This window comes from Sorex araneus, chromosome 2, assembly GCF_027595985.1.
Source record: "Sorex araneus isolate mSorAra2 chromosome 2, mSorAra2.pri, whole genome shotgun sequence".
Lineage (NCBI taxonomy): Eukaryota > Metazoa > Chordata > Mammalia > Eulipotyphla > Soricidae > Sorex > Sorex araneus.
Window position 1 is genome coordinate 229726915 of NC_073303.1, and position 21220 is coordinate 229748134.

The following is a 21220-nucleotide window of genomic DNA, read 5'->3' on the forward strand; positions in this document are numbered from 1 at the left end:
ACTCCTGGTGGGGCTTAGACTTAGGGGACTAAGAAAATAGAAGTGTTCATTTACAATGTCAAAATGTTTTCTGAAGTAGTTTTCTGATTAACACTGTCAGTAAATTTATAACGAATTGTGTTATTTTGTATCTTTTTCTTGACCCTTTAATGTTGCTTGATTTACTAATGTTTAAAATGATTAAATAAGGGGGGCTGGAATGATAGCACAGCAGGTAGGGCATTTGCCTTGCACGCGGCCGATCCGGGTTCGATTCCCAGCATCCCATATGGTTCCCTGAGCACCGCCAGGAGTAATTCCTGAGTGCATGAGCCAGGAATAACCCCTGTGCATCGCCAGGTGTGACCCAAAAAGCAAAAAAAAAAAAAAAAAAAATTAAATAAGACTACTTTTTTGACTTTTGGGCCATACCTGGCAATGTTCAGGGCTTACTTCAGGGTCAGTGCTTAGGGATCACTCCTGATGGGGCTCAAATATGTGGTTCCTGGAACTGAATCCAGTTTGGCCATATCAAGGCAAGTACTCTCTCCACTATACTATTTCTCTGGCCCCCAAATAATGCTAATTTGGAATAATTTCAAAATTTATTAAAAATTCATAAATACAGGGGCTAGTGCAATAGCACAGTGGGTTGGGCGTTTGCCTTGCACGCAGCCAAACTGGGTTTGATTCCCAGCATCCCATATAATCCCCCAAGCACCGCCAGGAGTGATTCCTGAGTGCTTGAGCCAGGAGTAATCCCTATGCATTGCCGGGTGTGACCCAAAAACCAAAAAAAAAAAAAAAAAAAATTTACAAATATAAAGGTATGACCTTTCACCTGTTTCAACTAGCATTAACATTTACGTAACTGTGCAACTTTGTTTTTGTTCTTGTCTTTTTGGGCCACATCAGGCAGCCCTACTCCTTGTGGGCTTGGGGATCATGTGGGGTGGTGGGGGGTGAGTCAGGTTGGTCACCTGCAAGGCAAGTGCCCCTACCTGTTGTACTGTCTCTTGCCCCATAGCTATGCTACTTTTGTCAAAACTAAGAGCTTAGCATTTGTGTATTAAATCAGCTGATCTCTTATTTTTTTTGGTTATTTAAAACTTTTTATCTTTTTATAAAGTTGCTCACTATAATTTATTACATTCAGTATTACACCTTGCCATCACCGTTATTTTGAATTTTCTTACCACCACCCAAGCTGCCCCTAAAGCAGGTCCTAAGTAATTTATTTTGTATTGCTTGTTAGGGGCTGGAGCATAATAGCACAGTAGGTAGGGCGTTTGCTTTGCACACAACTGATCCGGGTTCAATTCTTCCACCCCTCTCGGAGAGCCCGGCAAGCTACCGAGAGTATCTTGACCAAACGGCAGAGCCTGGTAAGCTACCCGTGGCGTATTCGATATGCCAAAAATAGTAACAAGTCTCACAATGGAGACATTATTGGTGCCTGCTCAAGTAAATCAGTGAGCAACAGGATGACAGTGATACAGTGATACAGTGATTGCTTGTTATGAATTATTCATTAAAAATGACCAAAAAATTTCCAGGGGCTAGAACAAATAGCACAACAGGTAGGGCGTTTGCCTTGCACGCGGCCGACCCAGGTTTGATTCCCAGCATCCCATGTGGTCCCTGAGCACTGCCAGGAGTAATTTCTGAGTACAGAGCCAGGAGTAACCCCTGTGCATCGCCAGATGTGGCCCAAAAAGCAAAAAAAAAAAAAAAATTCCATAGAAATTGTGTAAAGATTGTTGTATCTTATCCTGGAGCCGTTAAGCCCTTGTATAAGAGATTCTAACATGCTATTACAGGTTGAGCCTCATGTGCTTTATATATATATATATATATATATATATATATACACATATACATATATATCATATATATCATATATATAATATTTTTTTGATTGAGATTGCTTGCCTTTTACCTTACACTCATCCAATGTGGTACATTGGTACATCAGTGGAATAGAGTATGAGATGTCACATGGCTGCGTGCTCTAGGAATTCTTAAATTTTTTTTTTTTTTTTGCTTTTTGAGTCACACCTAGCGATGCACAGGGGTTACTCCTGGCTCTGCACTCAGGAATCACTCCTGGCGGTGCTCAGGGGATCATATGGGATGCCGGGGATCGAACCCGGGTCGGCCGTGTGCAAGGCAAATGCCCTACCCGCTGTGCTATCACATATCCAGCCCCAATTCTTAAATTTTAAATAGGGTGATACAACTGGAGGTGACTTTGGGGTCCAGAGGCATCTCTGCAGCTTTCGGCTGTTTTCTGAGTTTTCTTTGTGAGTCTCTGGATCATGGCCGTTAATGAGCTATATTGCAGCAGAGGTCATTCATGGGCATGACTGCCGGGCTCCTGGGACAACAGGGAGATGTGAGGAGGTTGCTCATTCCTAACTCTGAGACCCTGGAGATTTCAGTCTCAAAAGCCTCATACCTGAGTTTTTCAGTAGATTTATTTTCACGGATGAGGCTTGTCCTGAGCCTGTGGAGATCAGCCATGAATGTGGCGGCAGTTGGGTTCTGGAGGTTTTCAGCTGCCAGGGCTCTGTTGGGATGGGCGCGGGGGCCTCATCTGCTCTCTGCCCCCCAGGTTGCCCTGGATGAGACTCAGCCTGGTGTGATGTCTGGGGGCATCTCTGCTGCTTGTGGTTCTCTTCCGAGATTTATTTGTGAGTCCCTGGATCACTCAATCAACTAATATCTAGACTTTGTATTATTTCATATTTTCCAGATAATGATACTTTTCTGGTTCAGGATTAATGCAGGTTATTGCAGGATACCAGTTAGTATAATTCTATAATAATTGTATCATATAATCATAAATTTAGAGACTTACACTAATTTTTCACTAATTGTGGATATAAAAATGATTTATATACTCTGTGAGAGTCAGGAAGCTTTAACCCTTAATCATGGTTGTATTTCTGCCACTAAGTACCTTTGTTTTGAATCATTTTTTCCTTTCAATTGAACTGTTTTTCTGTTTTTTTTTTGGCCACACCCTGCAGTATTCAGGGTTTACTCCTGGCTCTGAGCTTTGGGATCACTCCTGTCAGGCTCTGTGGATCAAGTGAGGTGCTGGGAATGGCCTCATGTAAGGCAAGCATCCTACCCTCTGTACTATCTCTAAGGCCCCTTGTATTCATTCATATGTATATATACCATAGTTAGTTCTTTATCAGGTATTTGTTATAAGTCCGTTAATTTGTGACTTTTAAAATTATATTTTATCAGTCCAAAATTTTAAATTTCTATGTATTTTATAAATCCTTTTCCTTATTGTTTATGCTTTTTTTTCTTTTCAACATAGTTTTTTGTTGTTTGGAACCACACTTGACTAAACTTAGGTTTTACTGTTGTCTCTGTGCCCAGAGACCAATTCTGGTAGTGCTCGGGGGACATATGTGATGCTGGTGATCAAACTTGGATCAGCCTTGTGCATGGCAAGCACCCTACCCCTGAATCTCCCAACATAGCACCGATCTCCCACATAGCTTTATTGTTTTCTTCTTCCTTTCCCTTTGTTATTGTGTGTACGAGGGTTCATATATGTTCTGGCAGTGATGCTTATACTTTGTAATTGTGTGTCTTGCTGGAGCTGCACATCTGGTTGTGCTCAGACATTTAGTCATTGAGACTCATACTTTTGTTTGTGATACTGACACACAGTTTGTTTGTAGTACTTTTGTGGAGGCCACAATGATGTTTCAGTGCTGGTACTCCTCAGGGGTCATACTTCTTGGCTTTGATGTTTTCATGTCTCTATTCGTGGTGCTCATATGTTTTCACTTCTTTAATTGCAGTGCTCACCTGCACACTGCGTTGAGGCCAGAAATTGCTTGCATTATTAGGGATCATGACCAGCACAGGTGATAACACTGATGATTGAACTTCTGGAATTAAGCTTAAAAAGCATGTTTTGCTGCTATCTTCCTAAGAAGTTTTTGTTGTTGTTTGTTTTTATTGTGGATGGATTTTTGGTTGTACCCTGTGGTACTCAGGACATGCTTCTGTCTCAGTGCTCTGGAGTCATTTCTGGATGTGCACAAACCTATTAAACATATTGATATGAACAAAATAGTAGTGGGAGACTCCACTTTCTCCACTAGACAGATCAACCAGATGGAGTATCAATAAAGAGACAAGAGCTCTAAATGAGGAGCTAAAAGACATAGGATTCTTGGACATATACAGGACTCTCCACCTCCCAGAAGTTAGTAAATATTCTTCTTTAGTGGACATAGAATGTTCTTCAGGATAGATACTAGGGCATAACTCAAACATACATAAATTTACAAATATAGGAGTCATACTAAGTATCCTTTCAGATCACAGTGCCTGGAAAGTAGAAATTAATGACAAAAAAGAAGATGGGGAAAGTTTCCAACATGTGGAAGCTGAACAAAACACTGCTAAACAACAGGATCAAAGAGTAAACAAGGAGGACATTAAAAGATACCTTGAAACTAGTGACAATGAAGATACAAGCTATCAGAATCTGTGGGATACAGCAAAAGCTGTACTGCAGGGGAAATTCATAGCAATGAAAGCCTACTTTCAGAAAGAAGAAAAAAACCCAATCAACAACCTAAACACACATCTCAAAAATCTGGAGGGGGAACAACAAATGATCCCCAAATGTGGTAGGAGGGAAACAAGAAGGCAATACAAAAAATTAATGAAACTAGCAACTGGTTCTTCAAAAGTATAAACAAAATTTATTGACCTTTAATGAGACACGTGAAGGAAGAAATGAGAAAATGTCCAAATGTATCATAAACCTAATTATAACATCTACCAGAAATTTAAAATATAATGAGAGGTTATTAAAAAAAAGGTGCAGTGAACAGCTTTATACTGTTAAGCTAGAAAAAATGGTCAGGTTCTTAGAATCATCTAATCTCCAAAAGCTGTATGAGGAGGAAGTAGAAAGCCTGAACAGGCCAGTCTTACGACAATCAAAGAAATCAAAACAGTAATTAAGAATCTCCCAAAGAATAAAGGTCCAGAATGGGTTCACTGGTGAATTCTATCAAACCTTCAAGAAGACTTACTGCCTTTACTCCTTAAGCTCTTCAAAAACATTAAAGACATAGGAATCCTTGAAACTAATAAAATACTAATGCCCAAAGCAGACAGAAACACTTCCAGAAAAGAAAATTTCAGAGCAAGCTCTATGATGAACATTGATATAGAAATCTTTAACAGAATCTTAGTCCACTGACTCCAACAGAATATCAAAAAATCATGTATATGATCAAGTGGGATTCATTAATAAAAAGATAAAAATCATATGATCAAATGAGTCTTGGCACAGAAAGCTGTTAACAAGATTCATAATAAGAAACCCTCAACAGAATAGGAGTAGAAGGAACTTTCGTTAAGGTAGTAGTGGCCATCTGTAACAAGTCCATAGCTACTATCCTCCTCCTCCTCCTCCTCTTCCTCCTCCTGCTTCAAAATCCATCTGTTCTTAGGGTGTACTCCTGACTCAGAGATTACACTTGCCTGTGCTACGAGGACTTTTGAGCCTGGGTCAGTCATGTGCAAGGCAGGCGTCCTATACACTGTACTATCTTTTCAGCACTGCCAGTATTATTAAAGATGGAAAAGCATTCCCTCTGAGATCAGATACAAGTCAAGGATGTCCACTGTCTTCACTTATATTTAGTATGTTATTAGAAATTCTAGCTATAGCAATCAGGAAAGAAAAAAATCGAAAGTATCCAAATTGGAAAAGAAGACATATTATTCTCACTATTTTCAGATACATAGAAGATCCTAAAGAGTCCACAAAAAAAGCTTCTAGAAATAATAAACCATAATAGCAAAGTGGCAAGCTGCAAAGTCAATACACATAAATTGGTTACATTCGTATATGCAAATATTGAATTAAAAGAGAAAGCAATCGAAGCGTCTATCCCATTTAAAGTAGTGTCCAAAACCTAGGAATCAGCTTAACAAAAGACTTTGGAAATATGTACTATGAAGACTTTAAATTACTTTAAGAAAAAGAAGCACTGTAGCACTGTCATCCCATTGTTCATCGATTTGCTTGAGTGGGCACCAGTACCATCTCCATCGTGAGACTTGTTACTTGTTTTTGGCATATACCATGGGTAGCTTGCCAGGCTCTGCCATTCGGACAAGATACTCTCAGTAGCTCTCCAAAAAGGAGATACTCTCCGAGAGGGATGGAGGAATCAAACCTGGGTTGGCTGCATGCAAGGCAAATGCCCTACCCACTATGCTATCTCTCCAGTCCTAAGAAAGAATACCTGGGGCTGGAGAGATAGCACAGCGGGTAGGGTGTTTGTTTGCCTTGCATGCGGCCGACCTGGGTTCAATTCCCAGCATCCCATATGGTCTCGAGCACCACCAGGAGTAATTCCTGAGTGCATGAGCCAGGAGTAATCCCCGTGCAACGCCAGGTGTGACCCAAAAAGGCAGGTGGGGGGGGAGTCATTAGGAAATTGAGTGGATTAGGGATTCAATGAAGTCCCCATTCAGATTCACAGACATTCTTTGCCGACTTAGAACAATCAGTAATAAGATATGTATGGAATCGGAAGAGACTCCAAATAGCCAAAACCATACTGAAAATAAGAAACTAGGATGTGTCTCATTACCTAACTTGAAACTATACTATAAAGTTGTAGTGCTGAAAACAGCACGGGACTAGATAGGCTCTCAGAATTGAACATCCAAGGACAAGTCCCTATATCTGTGATTAGTTAAATTTTGAGAAAGTAGATGAGAACATGAAATAAAGTAAAGACAGCTTCTTCAACAAATGATGCTAAGAAAACTGGATGACAATGTGTAAAAAATTAAAGCTGCATCCATATCTCACAAAAGTCATCTGAGGGGCTAGAGCGATAGCACAGCGGGTAGGGCGTTTGCCTTGCACGAGGCCGACCTGGGTTCGATTCCCAGCATTCCATATGTTCCCCCGAGCATCTCCAGGAGTAATTCCTGAGTGCATGAGCCAGGAGTAACCCCCGCTTTTGGGTGTGACCCAAAAAGGTGGGGGGGAGTCATTTGAAAGTGAATCAAAGACCTTTAGATCAGACCAGAATCTCTAAGTACATTGAAGAAAATATAGGTAAAATGCTCCAAGAGTTGGAGAAAATATTTCAGCACATCATATAAAGGGTTGATATCAAGGATTCATAAAGTACTCATAAAGATCAGCAACAGCAACAGCAACAACAACCATAAAAAAACCTTTTCAGAAAATGGGAAGAGACATTGAGCACACACTTCTGAAGAAGACAGGCAGATGGCTAATAGGTACAAGGAAAAGTGCTCAACATCCTTGTTTATTAGGGAAATTTAAATCAAAGCATAAATGAGATATCATTTTATACCACTGAGAATGGCACACCTCAAAAATAGTAGGAACAAGCTGTGTTGGTGGGGATGTTGTAAAAAGGAACTCTCTACTGCTGGTGGGAATGTTGTCTAGTTCAACCCTTGTGAAAACAGTGTAGAGATTTTTCATAAATTTATGTGTCATCCTTATATAGGTGCCATACTAATCTTCTCTGTATCTTTCAAATTTTAGTATATGTTCTGCTGAAGCAAACACTACAGTGTGGAGATTTCTAAGAATTGAGCTGCCATACGACCCGGCAGTCCCACTTGGGGCATCTATCCCTAGAACACACGCAAAAAATTCATTCAAAAAAGACATAAGCAACTAATATTGCAACACTGAGTACAGTAGCAAAGATATGGAATCAGCCTGAGTGTCCAATAAGAGATGAGTGGATTATTAAGATATGGTATATGTTCAAGTGGAATAGTATGCAGCTGCAAGGAATGACAAAATTATGCAATTTGCTGCAGTTTGGATGGAACTGGAGGATATGTTACATGAAGTAAGCCATAAGAAGGACAAACACAAGATGATGTCATTTATCTTTGGTATTTAGAATAACTGGATGAGGGAATGCAAGGTATAAAGGGAGGGAAAACTGGATTATCCTTGACCCCAGAATATAGGAAGGAGAAGGGCAGAGAGGGAAAGAAATCAAGAAGCAGATGGGAAAATAACAGAGGGCGAGGGACTCTGGGACATCACTGTGTAGAGGAGTGGTAGAGTTAGCAGCACTGAACGCAGGAGACCCAAGCCACAACAGCTGCACTTAAACATGTGCCTGTCAGAGAAAGAAAGCTGGGGAAGGAAGAAGAAAAAAAGAAGTAATGTGGGAACTGGTGCCAGGGGTCTCGATTACGGGAGAGTGGTAGCTATATATCCAGAGCAGAGACTCGACATTGAAAACATGAGATTTAAACCACAACCACAGAACTTTGAAATGTGCCTGTCAAGTTGGCAGGTGGTGGGCAGGCAGGAGGGAGCATGGGAACACTGGTGGGGGGGAGACGACATTGGTGGAGTGATTGGTGTCAAAAAAATCACATGCCTATATCCAATTATCAATAATTTTATAAATCATGGTTCTTTTAAAAAAATTTAGTGTGCCTGTCATTTAAAAATATTTTTTAAATATTTAAAAAAATGACAGCCTGATGGAAGGAGGTCAACACTGGTGGTGGAACTGGTGCTGGAATATAGATGTTAAAACTCAACTGTGAATAATTTTTGGAATTATGGTGTCTTGATTTTAAAAAAAAAATTAAGGGCTGGAGATTAAGTATAGTGGATAGAATACTTGCCTTGCATGGGGATCAAACCCTGTCATCCCATATGGTCCCCATTGTACCGCCAGAAGTAATTCCTGAGTACAGCCTGGAGTAAGCCCTGGGCATCTCTGGGTGTGACCCCAAAACAATAATAAAAATTTTTAACAAATAAAAATCCTTTATTAGAAAAAAAAATGTGATATGGGGCTGGAGTGATAGTACCGTGGGAAAGAAGCTTTGCCTTGCATATGACCGACCCATTTGGTTCCTTTAACCTTGTCATGAATGATCTCTGAGAGGTAGGAGTAACAACACCCTGAGTAATTCTGGGTGTGGCCCAAAAACTAAAACAAAAAGTGTATTATTTAATCTCCAAATGTTTGGGATTTGAGTTAAAATAAAAGTTACTGACTTCTAGTTGTAGTCCATTGTGGTCTGAGATGGCTCATGGAATCATTGAACAGTTTCTAATCTAAATTTGTTTAATTTATCCTTGTTTTTAAAGGTTCTGGGAATTGAACCTAGGGCCTTATATATGCCAGGCAAGTGCTCTACTGCTGAGACTCATCCCCAGGCCCTCTCTTCTAAATTTTTTTAAATTTATTTATTCTATTTGTATTTTTGGGTCACACCCTGTGATGCACAGGGGTTACTCCTGGCTCATGCACTCAGGAATTACTCCTGGCGGTGCTCGGGGGACCATACTGGATGCTGGGAATCGAACCCAGGTCGGCCACATGCAAGGCAAACGCCCTACCCGCTGGGCTATCACTCCAGCCCCTCTACTAAATTTTTTAGGTGGGCTTCATGTATCAGAACATGGTCTAGATAAATGGATCATGTTTAGGCCCAAGAGTTAGTGTAGAGATGTAGTACAGTGGGGAGGGTGCTTGCCTTGCACATGATTGATCCGGGTTTGATGCCTGGAATCCCATAGTCCCCCAAGTCCACCAGGAGTGATCCCTGAGCACAGAGCCAGGGCTAATCCCTGAGCACTGCTGGATGTGACCTGTAAACCCAAAACAAACACAAGTATGTGTGTGTAGGTGTGTAATTAATACATGTTTGGCTGTTTTGGGATATGCTGATTTTTGGTGGGGAGAGGGTCGGTTTGATGTCGGTGGGCCCCCACGGGTGACTTCCGTGAAGCAGGGAGGAGAAAGACGTCACTTTCTCCCCAGCCGCCTCTACCACCCGGGACCCAGAGTTACTGGGTTCTTGTCTTCGCTCTCGGAAAAGAATTTCAGGAATAGACAAGCAGTGAAGTAACAGATTTTATTTAGAGGTTTCTGAGGGAAGGAGGAAGGGATAAGTGGAAAGGAAAAAACAGTAAGAGTAATGCGCTCAAGAGAGAACGCAGGCTTCACCAAGGGTAGAGGAAGCTCTACACACATCCTAGCACTGGACACGAAAGCATGAAAGTACACATCTCAACTCAAGGGGGAAGATGCGGGCGACACATGTGCTCGGGCACCACATGTGCTCGGCCACGTGGGCACAAGCAGCACATGGGCTCAGGCAGCATATGCGCGCCCTTCCTTTGTTCAAGGTGTCTTTTATAGGGTCTCTTCAACCTGCCCCCACCTGGGGGCTTCTTCTCAGGTAAAAGTCCGTTGCTAAGGAGGTTACCAGGGAGGCTGGGAGTGGTGAAGGTCTTATCAGGTCTGTTTTCTATATCCACAAGGTGGGTCAGTCTCAGGATTCTCCTTCCCAGAGACTTTGTTAATCTGTTCCATTGCCAAGGGCCTTTCCCTATCTGCCTGCCTACATCAGGTTGACCACGCCCACCAGGGCTCAAGGGATTCTCTTGGCTTTGTGCTCAGGGCTCATTCCTGGTGGTTAGGGGCCCTGCAGGTTGGGGTCCATGTTTGAAAGCCTCGAGCATTCAAAGCATGCACTCAGCCATCTCTGCAGTCCAAGTTGCTATAACTTACTTTATCCACTTGGTTGCCTGATGGTTCCAGTGTATCTTGAATTCATTATATCCTTCATGACTTTTGGCCTGCTGGATGTTTGCTTCTGATAGTGGGGTCATGTCTCTAATCATAAAGGTAGATTCATTTACTTAGTTCTCAATTTTTGATTCATAAATTTTATGGGGCTTTTTGTTTTGTTTTTTGATTCATAAATTTTGATACCCTGCTGTTGGGTCTATAACACATGAAACCTTGTTGTGTCTTACTGTATAGGTGATGCCCCTCTTGAATCTTGACACTAATCTTGTTCTAATCTCTTTGTTATTGTTGTTGTTGTTGTTTGTTGTTTGGGGGCCACACCCAGCAGTGTTTGGGACTTACTCCTGGCTCTGCATTCAGTGATCACTCCTAGCAGGGCTCAAGAGACCATTTGGGGTGCTGGGGATCAAACCCTGGTTGGCCATGTGAGTCAGCACCTGACCCCTGTACTGTTGCTCTGGCTCCTCCCTTGCCTTGCTCTGAAGTCTATTAACCCTGTCTGAAATTTATACATTTAGTCCCATGTCTTTTGGTGTTTGTATGGTAAATATTTTTTTCTAGCTATTTTCTGTCTTGTGGGGCCTTCTAAGCAGAGCTTAGACTTTGGCTGTGCTGTATAGGCCTAAACGTTCAATGCTTGGACCCAGTTATATTGTGCTGCTTGGGCCAGATGGTGCTAGGCAACTGGGCCCACATCCAGAGATGCTTGGGGAACCATGTGGTGCTAGGGATCAAACCCAAGGCCCCCAGAGGAAAGGCATGTGCTCTGATCCTTTGAGTGATGTCCACAGCCCTAGAAAATTACTTTTAATGTGTATATGTCTTCATATTTATATATGTCTTCATATTTCAAGTCCTGAAGACACATAGTTCCATCTTGCTTTGTAAAAATATTTGTTGTCAGGCTGGAATAATAGTATAGCAGGTAGAGCGTTTGCCTTGTACATTGCTGACCCAAGTTCAATTCCTTACACACCATATGGTCCCCCAAGCACACCAGGAGTGAATGCCTGAGCACAGAGCCAGGAGTTGTGTACCACAGCCTCCCTCTATGAGAGACAACCCAAACAGAGCCCCAGTGGCTGAAAACCTTCACATTCCAATCACCGTCATGCTCACAGCCGATCTTCACCAGCTCAAGACAAGCCTCACCCTGCAATGAATCCGTAATGGGGTTTTGTGACTGAAACCTCAGTCACAAACTGGGTTTTGTGTCTGCTAAGAAGGCAGGCATAGAGGGTGGGTGGGAAACTGGGGGGGCAATGGTGGAGGGAAGGTCACACAGGTGGTGGGTTTGGTGATGGAACACTTAATGCCCAACATAGCTAGCTGTATTATGAACAGCTTTGTAAACGTGTTTAAATAAAGAAAAAAACTGTAAATGTTATAAAAAAATTTTTTTTAAAACTGTAACATGACAAGAAACTGCCTTTGTATTTTTAGTCAAGGAATTTTGGGGGGGTTTTGAGAAAGAATTTTAGAGTTTTGTTTGCAAACATAATTCCTCATAAGTTAACTGAGGACTCTCCATACTGTTTTCCACAGGTGAGAAACGTGGAGGCACTTAATTGGTTATCTAAAATCAGTTAAGTGGGTTTCAGTAGATCAGTTTAATAAGGACAAGTACTGTATTGTGCAGTCTTTTTAATACTTAAAGTATATGTGTTTATTGCACTATTTTCTAAATTTTATACTTTTTGTGAGTCTTGTCCTCTTTTCACCATATGAAATAGAAAATTACTGGAATTTCTTTCATACTCTTTTCTTTTTTAGGTTCATAGTGATCATAGATTCACTTGGCTGAATACAGAGAATCAGTTACCTAATTTTATAAATTTACAAAGGTGAAGCTTGAGAGAAAATATTATACAAAGAAAATATACAAAGATTATATAATTATGTAATTGTATGTAATTATATAACTATAAAATTATATAAAGAAAATTATACAAATATATAAAATATTATATAAAATATTATGTGAATATTATACAAAAATATTATACAAATATAAAATATTATACAAATAATGATGAATAATTGTTGGCATTTTAGGGAAGGTGAGTCCCTGTCTGAGCTTACCAGTGGATTTTATTTTTATTAAATTGTTCACAATAATTTATTACATTTAATATTTTAACACCAATACCACCACCATTACAATCTTTCCACCACCATCCAAGTCTGCCCCAAAGGCAGATGCTAAGTAATTAATTTCGTATTGCTTGTTGTGAATAACTCACTAAAAATTATTCAAAAATGTTTCCTTAGAGGAAAGTATGTAAAGATTGTTGTATCTCATCTTGGAGCCATTAAGCCCCTATAAAAGAGATCACTAACAGGTGATCACTTCAGGTTGAGCCATGTGTGCTATTGTGTGTGTGTGTACATGCACACACTCGTGTTTATTAAGATTGGTTACCTTCTACTTAACATCCCATCAAATGTGATGTGCTACTCTTGGGATATCAGTGGCATGAAGTACAAGAGGTTGCTCTGGAATTCTAAAATTTTAAATAGAGTGCTGGAGCTGGAGTTAAATTTTTTTTTTCTTTTTGGGTCATACCCAGTGATGCACAGGGGTTACTCCTGGCTCTGCACTCAGGAATTACTCCTGGCGGTGCTCAGGGGACCATATAGGATGCTGGGAATCGAACCTGGGTCGGCCGCGTGCAAGGCAAACGCCCTACCTGCTGTGTTATTGCTCCAGCCCCTGGAGATAAATTTTTAACTGTATGGTGATTTTGGGGTTTGGAGGCATCTCTGCATTGTGTTTTGTGAGTCACTGGATCATGGTTGACTAATGAGATTTTATGGTGCAAGAGGCAGTTTGTGGTCGTGACTGCCAGGCTCCCAGAACAGGGACATGGGGAGAGGTAGCCCATCCCCAACTCTGAGTTCCTGGAGGTTTCAGTCACAAAACCCCATTACAGATTCATTCCAGGGTGAGGCTTGTCTTGAGCTAGTGAAGATAGGCTGTGAGCATGACGGTGATTGGAATGTGAAGGTTTTCAGCCACTGGGGCTCTGTTTGGGTTGTTTGGGTGGGTGCTGGGCTCACCCAAACGCCCTATTCTGGGATGCCCCAGATAAGAGACAGCCTGGTGTGGGGTCTGGAGGCATCTCTGCAGTTTATTGATCTCTTTTGAGATTCATTTATGAGTCTCAGGATCATGGCTGATTAATGAACTTATATGGCATCACAGGTAGTTCATGACCCTCTCCATTTTGCTTTAGGTACCTTGTGGTATATACCTTGTGGTACTCCAAAAAGTGGAGTTGCTGGGTCAAACAAAAGTGAAATTCCTAGATGTTTTAGGAATGTTCATATTGTTTTCCAGAAAAACTGGATCAGTTGACATTCCCACCAGCAGTGAATGAGAGTCTCTCTCTACATCCATGCCAGCACTGGTTGTTCTTGTTATTTTTTATGTGTGCCAGTCTCTGTGGAATAAGATGATATCTAATTGTTATTATGATTTGAAGAGCATTTTTTCATATGCCTTTTGGCCACTTGTATTTCTTTGAGGAATTTTCTTTTCTCCTCATTTTTTGATGGGCTGCATATTTTTTATTGTCAAGTTCTACTTGTGCCTTATATATCTTGGCTCCCGTATCAGATGAGTGTTGGATAAATAATTCCTCTCATTCTGTGGGCTGTCTTTGTATCCTGCAAAGATTACAGAAAGGGGGGGCGGGGCTGGAGCGGGTAGGATGTTTGCCTTGCACACTACTGAACCCAGGTTCGATTGCCAGCATCCCATATGGTCCCCCGACACCACCAGGAGTAATTCCTGAATGCAAAGCCAGGAGTAACCCCTGTTCAATGCTGGGCATGACCCAAAAAGCAATAAATAAATAAATAAAATAAAACTCTTAAATAAAAAGATTACAGAAAGGTCAGCATTTCCTTTGAGGTGCAGAAGCTTCTTAATGTAGTCCCATTTCTTTATCTTTCCTTGGTCAGTGGTGTTTCATCTTTGAAGATATCTTCCTCTAAAATGTCATGGAGGGTTCTGCCTACAATTTCCTCTGTGTACTTTATAGATTCAGGTCTGATATCAAGGTCTGGAATCCATTTTGATTTTACTTCTGTGCTCAGCATTAGAGGTCTGAGTTTGAACTCAGTTTGTTAGAAGTCTAGCTTCCTTCCTTCCTTCCTTCCTTCCTTCCTTCCTTCCTTCCTTCCTTCCTTCCTTCCTTCCTTCCTTCCTTCCTTCCTTCCTTCCTTCCTTCCTTCCTTCCTTCCTCCCTCCCTCCCTCCTTGCCCCCACCTTCCTTCCTCCCTTCCTCCCTCCCTCCCTCCCTCCGTCCCTCCCTCCTTGCCCCCACCTTCCTTCCTCCCTCCCCCTCTCCCTTTGACCAGTTTTCTCAGTACCACTTGTTGAAGAGGTAAGGATCTTTCCTTGCTCCAGTTCATTTATCAAAGATTAACTACTCATAGGGGCTGGAGTGATAGCATAGCGGGTGGGGCGTTTGCCTTGCACTCGGCCGACCTGGGTTCAAATCCCAGCATCCCATATGGTCCCCTGAGCACCGCCAGGAGTAATTCCTGAGTGCAGAGCCAGGAGTAACCCCTGTGCATTGCCAGGTGTGACCCAAAAAGCAAAAAAAAAAAAGATTAACTACTTGTATACCTGAGGGTCTGTTACAGGATATTCGACTCTATTCCACTGATCTGAGGGTGTGTCTTTATTGCAAAACCATGCTGTTTTAATTACTACTACTTTGTAGCACAGTTTGAAATTGGGGAAAGAGATTCACATCTTCTTTTTCTCACAGATTGCTATAGCTATGGGGGGGGGGGAGTTGTTCCATATTAATTTCAGGAGTGTTTTATTGCTTTGAAATAAAAATTATGGGTATCCTTATAGGGACTGCATTGTATCTGTACAGTGCTTCGGGTAGTATTGCCATTTAATGATGTTAACTCTCCCAATCCATGAGGAGAGGATGAAAAGTATGGAATGCTTCATGAAGTTGCATGTCATCCCTGTGCAGGGGTCATGTTAATCTTCTCTGTATCATTCCAATTTTAGTATATGTACTCCAAAGTGAGCACTGGAAGTTACAGTTTAAGAAATTATTTTTATCCTACATTTACATTTTTTTACATTTATTTTAAATATACTTACTATTCTGGGGGGCTGGAGTGATAGCACAGCGGGTAGGGTGTTTGCCTTGCACGCGGCCGACCCGGGTTCTAATCCCAGCATCCCATATGGTCCCCTGAGCACCGCCAGGAGTGATTCCTGAGTGCAGAGCCAGGAATAACCCCTGTGCATCGCCGGGTGTGACCCAAAAAAAAAAAAAAAGCAAAAAATAAATATACTTACTATTCTTTGTATTGGTTCTTCTTCTTTTCAAGGGCACTGTGTTTAATCTTGAACCAGAGGAGGAATACCCTGGAATCACTGCAGAAGATAGCAATGACATTTATATCCTTCCCAGTGACAACTCTGGACAAATCAGTCCTCCAGAGTCTCCGACTGTGACCACGTCTTGGCAGTCCGAGAGCTTGCCTGTTTCACTCTCAGCAAGTCAGAGTTGGCACACGGAAAACTTACCTGTGTCCCTTGGTCCTGAGTCCTGGCAGCAGATTGCTATGGATCCTGAAGAGGTCAAAAGCCTAGATAGCAACGGGGCTGGAGAGAAGAGTGAGAATAACTCTTCCAATTCTGATATTGTACATGTGGAGAAAGAAGAGATACCCGAGGGAATGGAAGAGGCTGCTTTGACTTCAGAAGACTTGTTTCCTGAAGGCCCAGCATCCTTGCTTCCAGATATCACTGCCACTTCCTTGCTGGAGATGCGGGAACCTGACACGGAAATGACTGCAGTGGAGAGAGTCAGCCCTCCCACATCTCTGTTTGTAGTGCTAGACGAAGAGGAGCTGAAAGCAGCAACAAAGGAACCCGTTGGACTGGAGGAAGAGGGGACAGCTGCACTGAAACTCAGCACGAAGACACGGCTGAGTGAAGAGCTGACGATAGGGGGAAGGAGGCCTGGGGCAGGGCCCTCCCCAGCTGGGGAAGAGAACGTCCTCCCGCTCTCGGAGGGCAAGTCCGTGCTGCTGTTTGGAGGGGCTGCTGCTGTGGCCTTCTTAGCAATGGCAGTTGGGGTAGCCCTGGCTCTGAGAAGGAAATAGATCTTGCAAAAGAGAAGACAAGGTTTGGGTGGTACTGCCTGAGTGTGAACATTTGTGGGACTCCTGTAACTGGAGACTGCACTAACGAAGATGGGGATTGACCCACTATTAAGGACTGAGAAGGAAGGTGTTCACATTTGTCTGGTGTAAAGGGCCCTGGCTCATACTAGACTTAGAATCTTATGAGTAAAGTGTTCCCTCTAGGCCAGGGTTTTTCAACCTTGGCATTAATGGCACCTTGGCAGTTTAAGAAACTGGCCTGTGCACTGAAGGACATTTAGCAACACCGCTGGCCTCTACCCACAAAATATCAGTAGTACCATTCCCCCCAAATTGTGACAGCCAGAAATGTCTCCTGACATTGCCAAATGTCCCCTGAGGATAAAATTGTTCCCTGTGGAGCAACATTGCTTTAGAGGGAGAGGGTTTAACTTAGAAGACTCTGGGACAGAAGTTCCTAGGCCAGAGGGCTCAGTGCTGATGACCTGTCCCGGGGGTGTCATTCCTGATTAGCTTGCTCGTCTGTAGCCAGGACTTGGGCTCTTCCTTTCTTCCTCACCGTCAGTCGTCTAGTGTGAGGGTGCTCCCCCCCTGTGTCTCAGCTCTCAGGTTCCCACTGTACTCCCCCCCTGCACCCCAGGTTCCTTCTGAGACCCCCGCCCTCCATGAGAGGTGCTTGCTCGGCACCCTTAAGTCTCTGGCATTTCCTACTTCCTCCTTGTGAAGAGGCTGCCTTGAGTCATCTCTGAAATACAGGAGACCCGGCCTCCCTCCCGGCTGGAGAACGGCCAGGGGACTAGCAAGAGAAGAGCTTTGTCTCCCTGTGGAGCCCGGCGACCAGCTGAGGTCTGTCCCAGACCAACTGAAGTCTCTTGTTCTGCGACCACTCAACTGAGATTTCAGTGACTTTCCCCCAGCATTTCTGTTGCTGGAGGATCACTGTGTATATCCTGTGCTAGGGTAGAACTATCTGGTCTGTCTTGTTCACTGGTCAGCCAGCTCCTCTGTGATCTCTTGCCATGGAGCAAGAATTTTCATACTGTGGCTTATAAATCAGTTGAATCATAATTCAAATATAGAAAGATTCCTGAATATCACTGAAATAAAAAAAAATAGGAAATTCAAGAAATTCAAGCACTTTGAATTTCTACAGGTTACGTCCAAGATTCTAGTTTGGCAGTGGATGAAGTTCAGAAAGAGCTCCAGGCTGGAGGCTTCTGCCCGATTCTTGTTCATCAGTGTGAGCTGTGAAACTCAGCTTGATTTTCTATCCTCTGGGAGATCCCGTGCTGTCGGGCACTGGGACCTGAGGACAAGTCACTGTGCAGGACACACAAATCAGGTCATGTTTATCTTAGTTAAATACAACAAATTGCATTTTCAGTCTTGAAATTTGTAATAAAATTACCTACCCAGGTCACCAAAACTTGATCTTTTAAATGTGCTTTCTTTTTATAACTAATTTTTAAAAAATTAAATATTTTAGGGGCTGGAGATAGTACTTGCCTTGCATGCCACACAGCCAGGTTTGACCCCAGCCCCTCATCTCTCCCCTGAACCCACCACGAGTGGGCATTGTATGCAGTGCCAGCAGCGAGCCCTAAGTACAGCTGGGTGTGACACCCCTCACTCCACCCAATTTTTTTTTTAGGCCAGAGAGATAGTTCAGGAGCCACGGGGCTTGCCTTGCATACGGTTGACCCTGGTTCAATCCCCAGCATCACATGGTCCTTGGAGCACCACAGGGAACAGTGTTCAGTCACAGAGCCGAGAGTAGCCCCTGCCCACTACTGGATGTTGTCCAAACTACCCACTCCCCCCACCAGAAAAACCCTCCCTACAGAGTACTATCTCAAGAAAACATCTGTGTGTCAAGATGTGGCAGAGCACAGACTTTGCATGTGTGAGGCACTCTGGTTTGACTTTGGCACCAAATCAAAGTTCTTTATTTTTGAAGGGTTTAGTGTCCCATTTAGAGCATGCTGGGATTTTTCGTTGGTTGGTTGGTTGGTTGGTTGGTTGGTTGGTTGGTTGGTTGGTTGGTTTCGTTCTTTGAGCCACATGTGGTACTCAGAGCCCTGTGCTTAGGTATTACTCATGGAGGGCTTGAGGGACCATATGGGGTGCTGGGGACTGAACCCAGGTTGGCTGCGTGCAAGGCAAGCACCTACCCACTGTACTGCTGCTCCGTCCCCGGCCATATTCTCTTCAACGGTTCTGGTACACCCTGATTAATACAGTAAGAGGTGAGGAGATGAAGTCTTTCTCTTCCTTTTGGGGAAAAGATTTGTGGGACCATATGGGGTGCTTGGGAAAAGCCCCAAGAGGATAATTGTATTACTCTGCTACAGTTATATTTTCATAGTGTAAAAACAAACTGGTGAGTTACCTAATTCTACCCTTTTTATAGCAAAATCGTTTCCTTCCAGTACACCACATTTTTAACTCTAGATCCAGACCCATTGGCTGAGCACACTTGCGTATGATGGGAACACGGTTCATTTCTGAGCTGCTGAACGGTGCTGAGGGCCGAAGGTGTTCGGGTTTGTGTCTCTGTGAAGATGTGTGCTGTGGTGCTGTCACATGCTCATTTACTTTCCTCTTAATTGGACACTAATCCAGAGTGATACGGGCCAGTTATATTTTGCTGGATAATGGCAGATTCTCTTTTCCGTTTACTTTTTCTCGGGTGAGTCTGTTCCTGAGTATTGGGATGTGTCGTGTCCCCATTCTTCCTTCCTCATTCTCTGGCAACAGAGTGGAGCCGGCCTCTGAAGGGCAGTTTTTGTTTGTTTGTTTTGGGATCACAGAGGCGACAGTCTGGATCACTCCTGGTGGGCTGTGTGGGACCATGTGGAGTTAATGGGGATCAACCCCTGTGCTGTAGCTCTGGCCCCATTAGGGACAGTTTCTTAACAGCAGCGCCTGTTTTTCCGAACACATGTGCACACTCAACTGTTTCACACCCTAACTCTCGTATACACACACCACTTACTGCATTCCTTTCCCTTTTTGGTGAGAGCCAGAAGTAGCCATTCTTTCTAGCCCCTTGCCCCATCAAAATTGATGGGGAAGGGAAAATTTAAAATTACTCAAATGCAGAATTTTGAATATCTCCCAAGCCTGGAGTGATGCTGTAGGGAGGTACTTGCCTTGGATGCAGGTGAGTTCAATCCCTGGTTCTCTAGCCCCACCAGCTATGTCCCCCCCCAAAAAAAAAAAAAAAAACCACGCAGCCAACTTTGGTTCAGTCCCCAGCACCCCATATCGTCCCCCAAACCCTCCAAAACAAAATAACATCTGCTTTTTTAAACCTCTTGAGGAAAAAATTCTAAGTCTTCCTGAAACTCTTCTTAAATGCACCATTGAATGTAATTTTATTTTATTTTATTTTATTTATTTATTTATTTTGCTTTTGGGGTCACACCTGGCGATGCACAGGGGTTACTCCTGGCTCTGCACTCAGGAATTACCCCTGGCCGTGCTCAGGGGACCACATGGGATGCTGGGATTTGAACCCGGGTCGGCCACGTGCAAGGCAAACGCCCTACCCGCTGTGCTCTCTCCAGCCCCTGTAATTTATTTTAATTATTGGGGGAGGGGGAAAGCAGTAAAGGGCTTAAGAAAAACATAATCAAATAGTTTTTTCCCATTCTAATGAAATAGAGTGTACCCTACAAAAACCTGTCCTGTGCCTTAGGGGACCCTCATCATAATGGCCCTCCAGAGAGCTGTACAGGGAAAGGAAACACGAATAGTTCACGGATTCACCCCAACGCGCCCTTGGCGTACCTGTTTCTATCCTTTCCTATCTGTCAAAACCCCTAGGTTTGATGAGACACACCTGGTTGTTTTCAAGGGTCGCTCCCGCCGGTGCTCAGAGTCCACGTGCCGAGATCAGACTGGGCCTCCCTTGAGATAGTCCCTTCCTGTAGAATTTAATTTCCTAACCTTATAAAAAGTAACTCACCTTTCCTTTCTGCATGTTATTTGGACAAAGTTACTCCCATAGAAATTTTAAATTCCTTTAGAGGTTTAATAGAAAAGATAGGTAATACTGTTTTTTCCTTTGTTGTCTTTTTTTTATGGACTGGAGCGATAGCACACGGCTGACCCGGGTTCGATTCCTCTGTCCTTCTCAGAGAGTCCAGCAAGCTACCGAGAGTATCCCGCCCACACAGCAGAGCCTGGCAAGCTACCCCTGGCGTATTCGATATGCCAAAAACAGTAACAAGTCTCACAACAGAGACGTTACTGGTGCCCTCTCGAACAAATCGATAAACAATGGGACAACAGTCCTACAGACAGTGCTACAGTGCTTGTTGTCTTTTTTTTTTTTCTTTTTGGGGCACACCCAGCGATGCACAGGGATTACTCCTGGCTCTGCACTCAGGAATTACTCCCAGCGGTGCTCAGGGGACCATATGGGATGCTGGGAATTGAACCCGGGTCAGCCTCGTTCAAGG

At 43.0% G+C, this 21220-nt stretch overlaps 1 protein-coding gene and 2 non-coding genes across 7 annotated transcripts in view; 1 reads left to right on the plus strand and 2 right to left on the minus strand.

Moving 5' to 3' along the window:
* Positions 1 to 18180, plus strand: part of BCL2L13 (BCL2 like 13) — a 99069-nt gene extending 80889 nt beyond the window's left edge. For 4 of the 5 annotated variants that reach the window (XM_004616701.2, XM_055127881.1, XM_055127882.1 and 1 more), the window contains one exon: positions 15975 to 18180. In XM_004616701.2, coding sequence (XP_004616758.2) covers positions 15975 to 16754 — 780 coding nt within the window. In that variant the 3' untranslated portion in view covers positions 16755 to 18180. The remainder of the gene's footprint in view (positions 1 to 15974) is intronic. The other variant, XM_004616703.2, reaches the window with a different exon arrangement.
* LOC129402843 (U6 spliceosomal RNA) lies at positions 7485 to 7592 on the minus strand. Its single transcript, XR_008628881.1, has one exon. It is a non-coding gene; the product is annotated as a U6 spliceosomal RNA (small nuclear RNA).
* On the minus strand, positions 15563 to 15668 carry LOC129402808 (U6 spliceosomal RNA). The gene has a single exon (XR_008628850.1). It is a non-coding gene; the product is annotated as a U6 spliceosomal RNA (small nuclear RNA).
* Positions 18181 to 21220: the final 3040 nt, after the last annotated feature.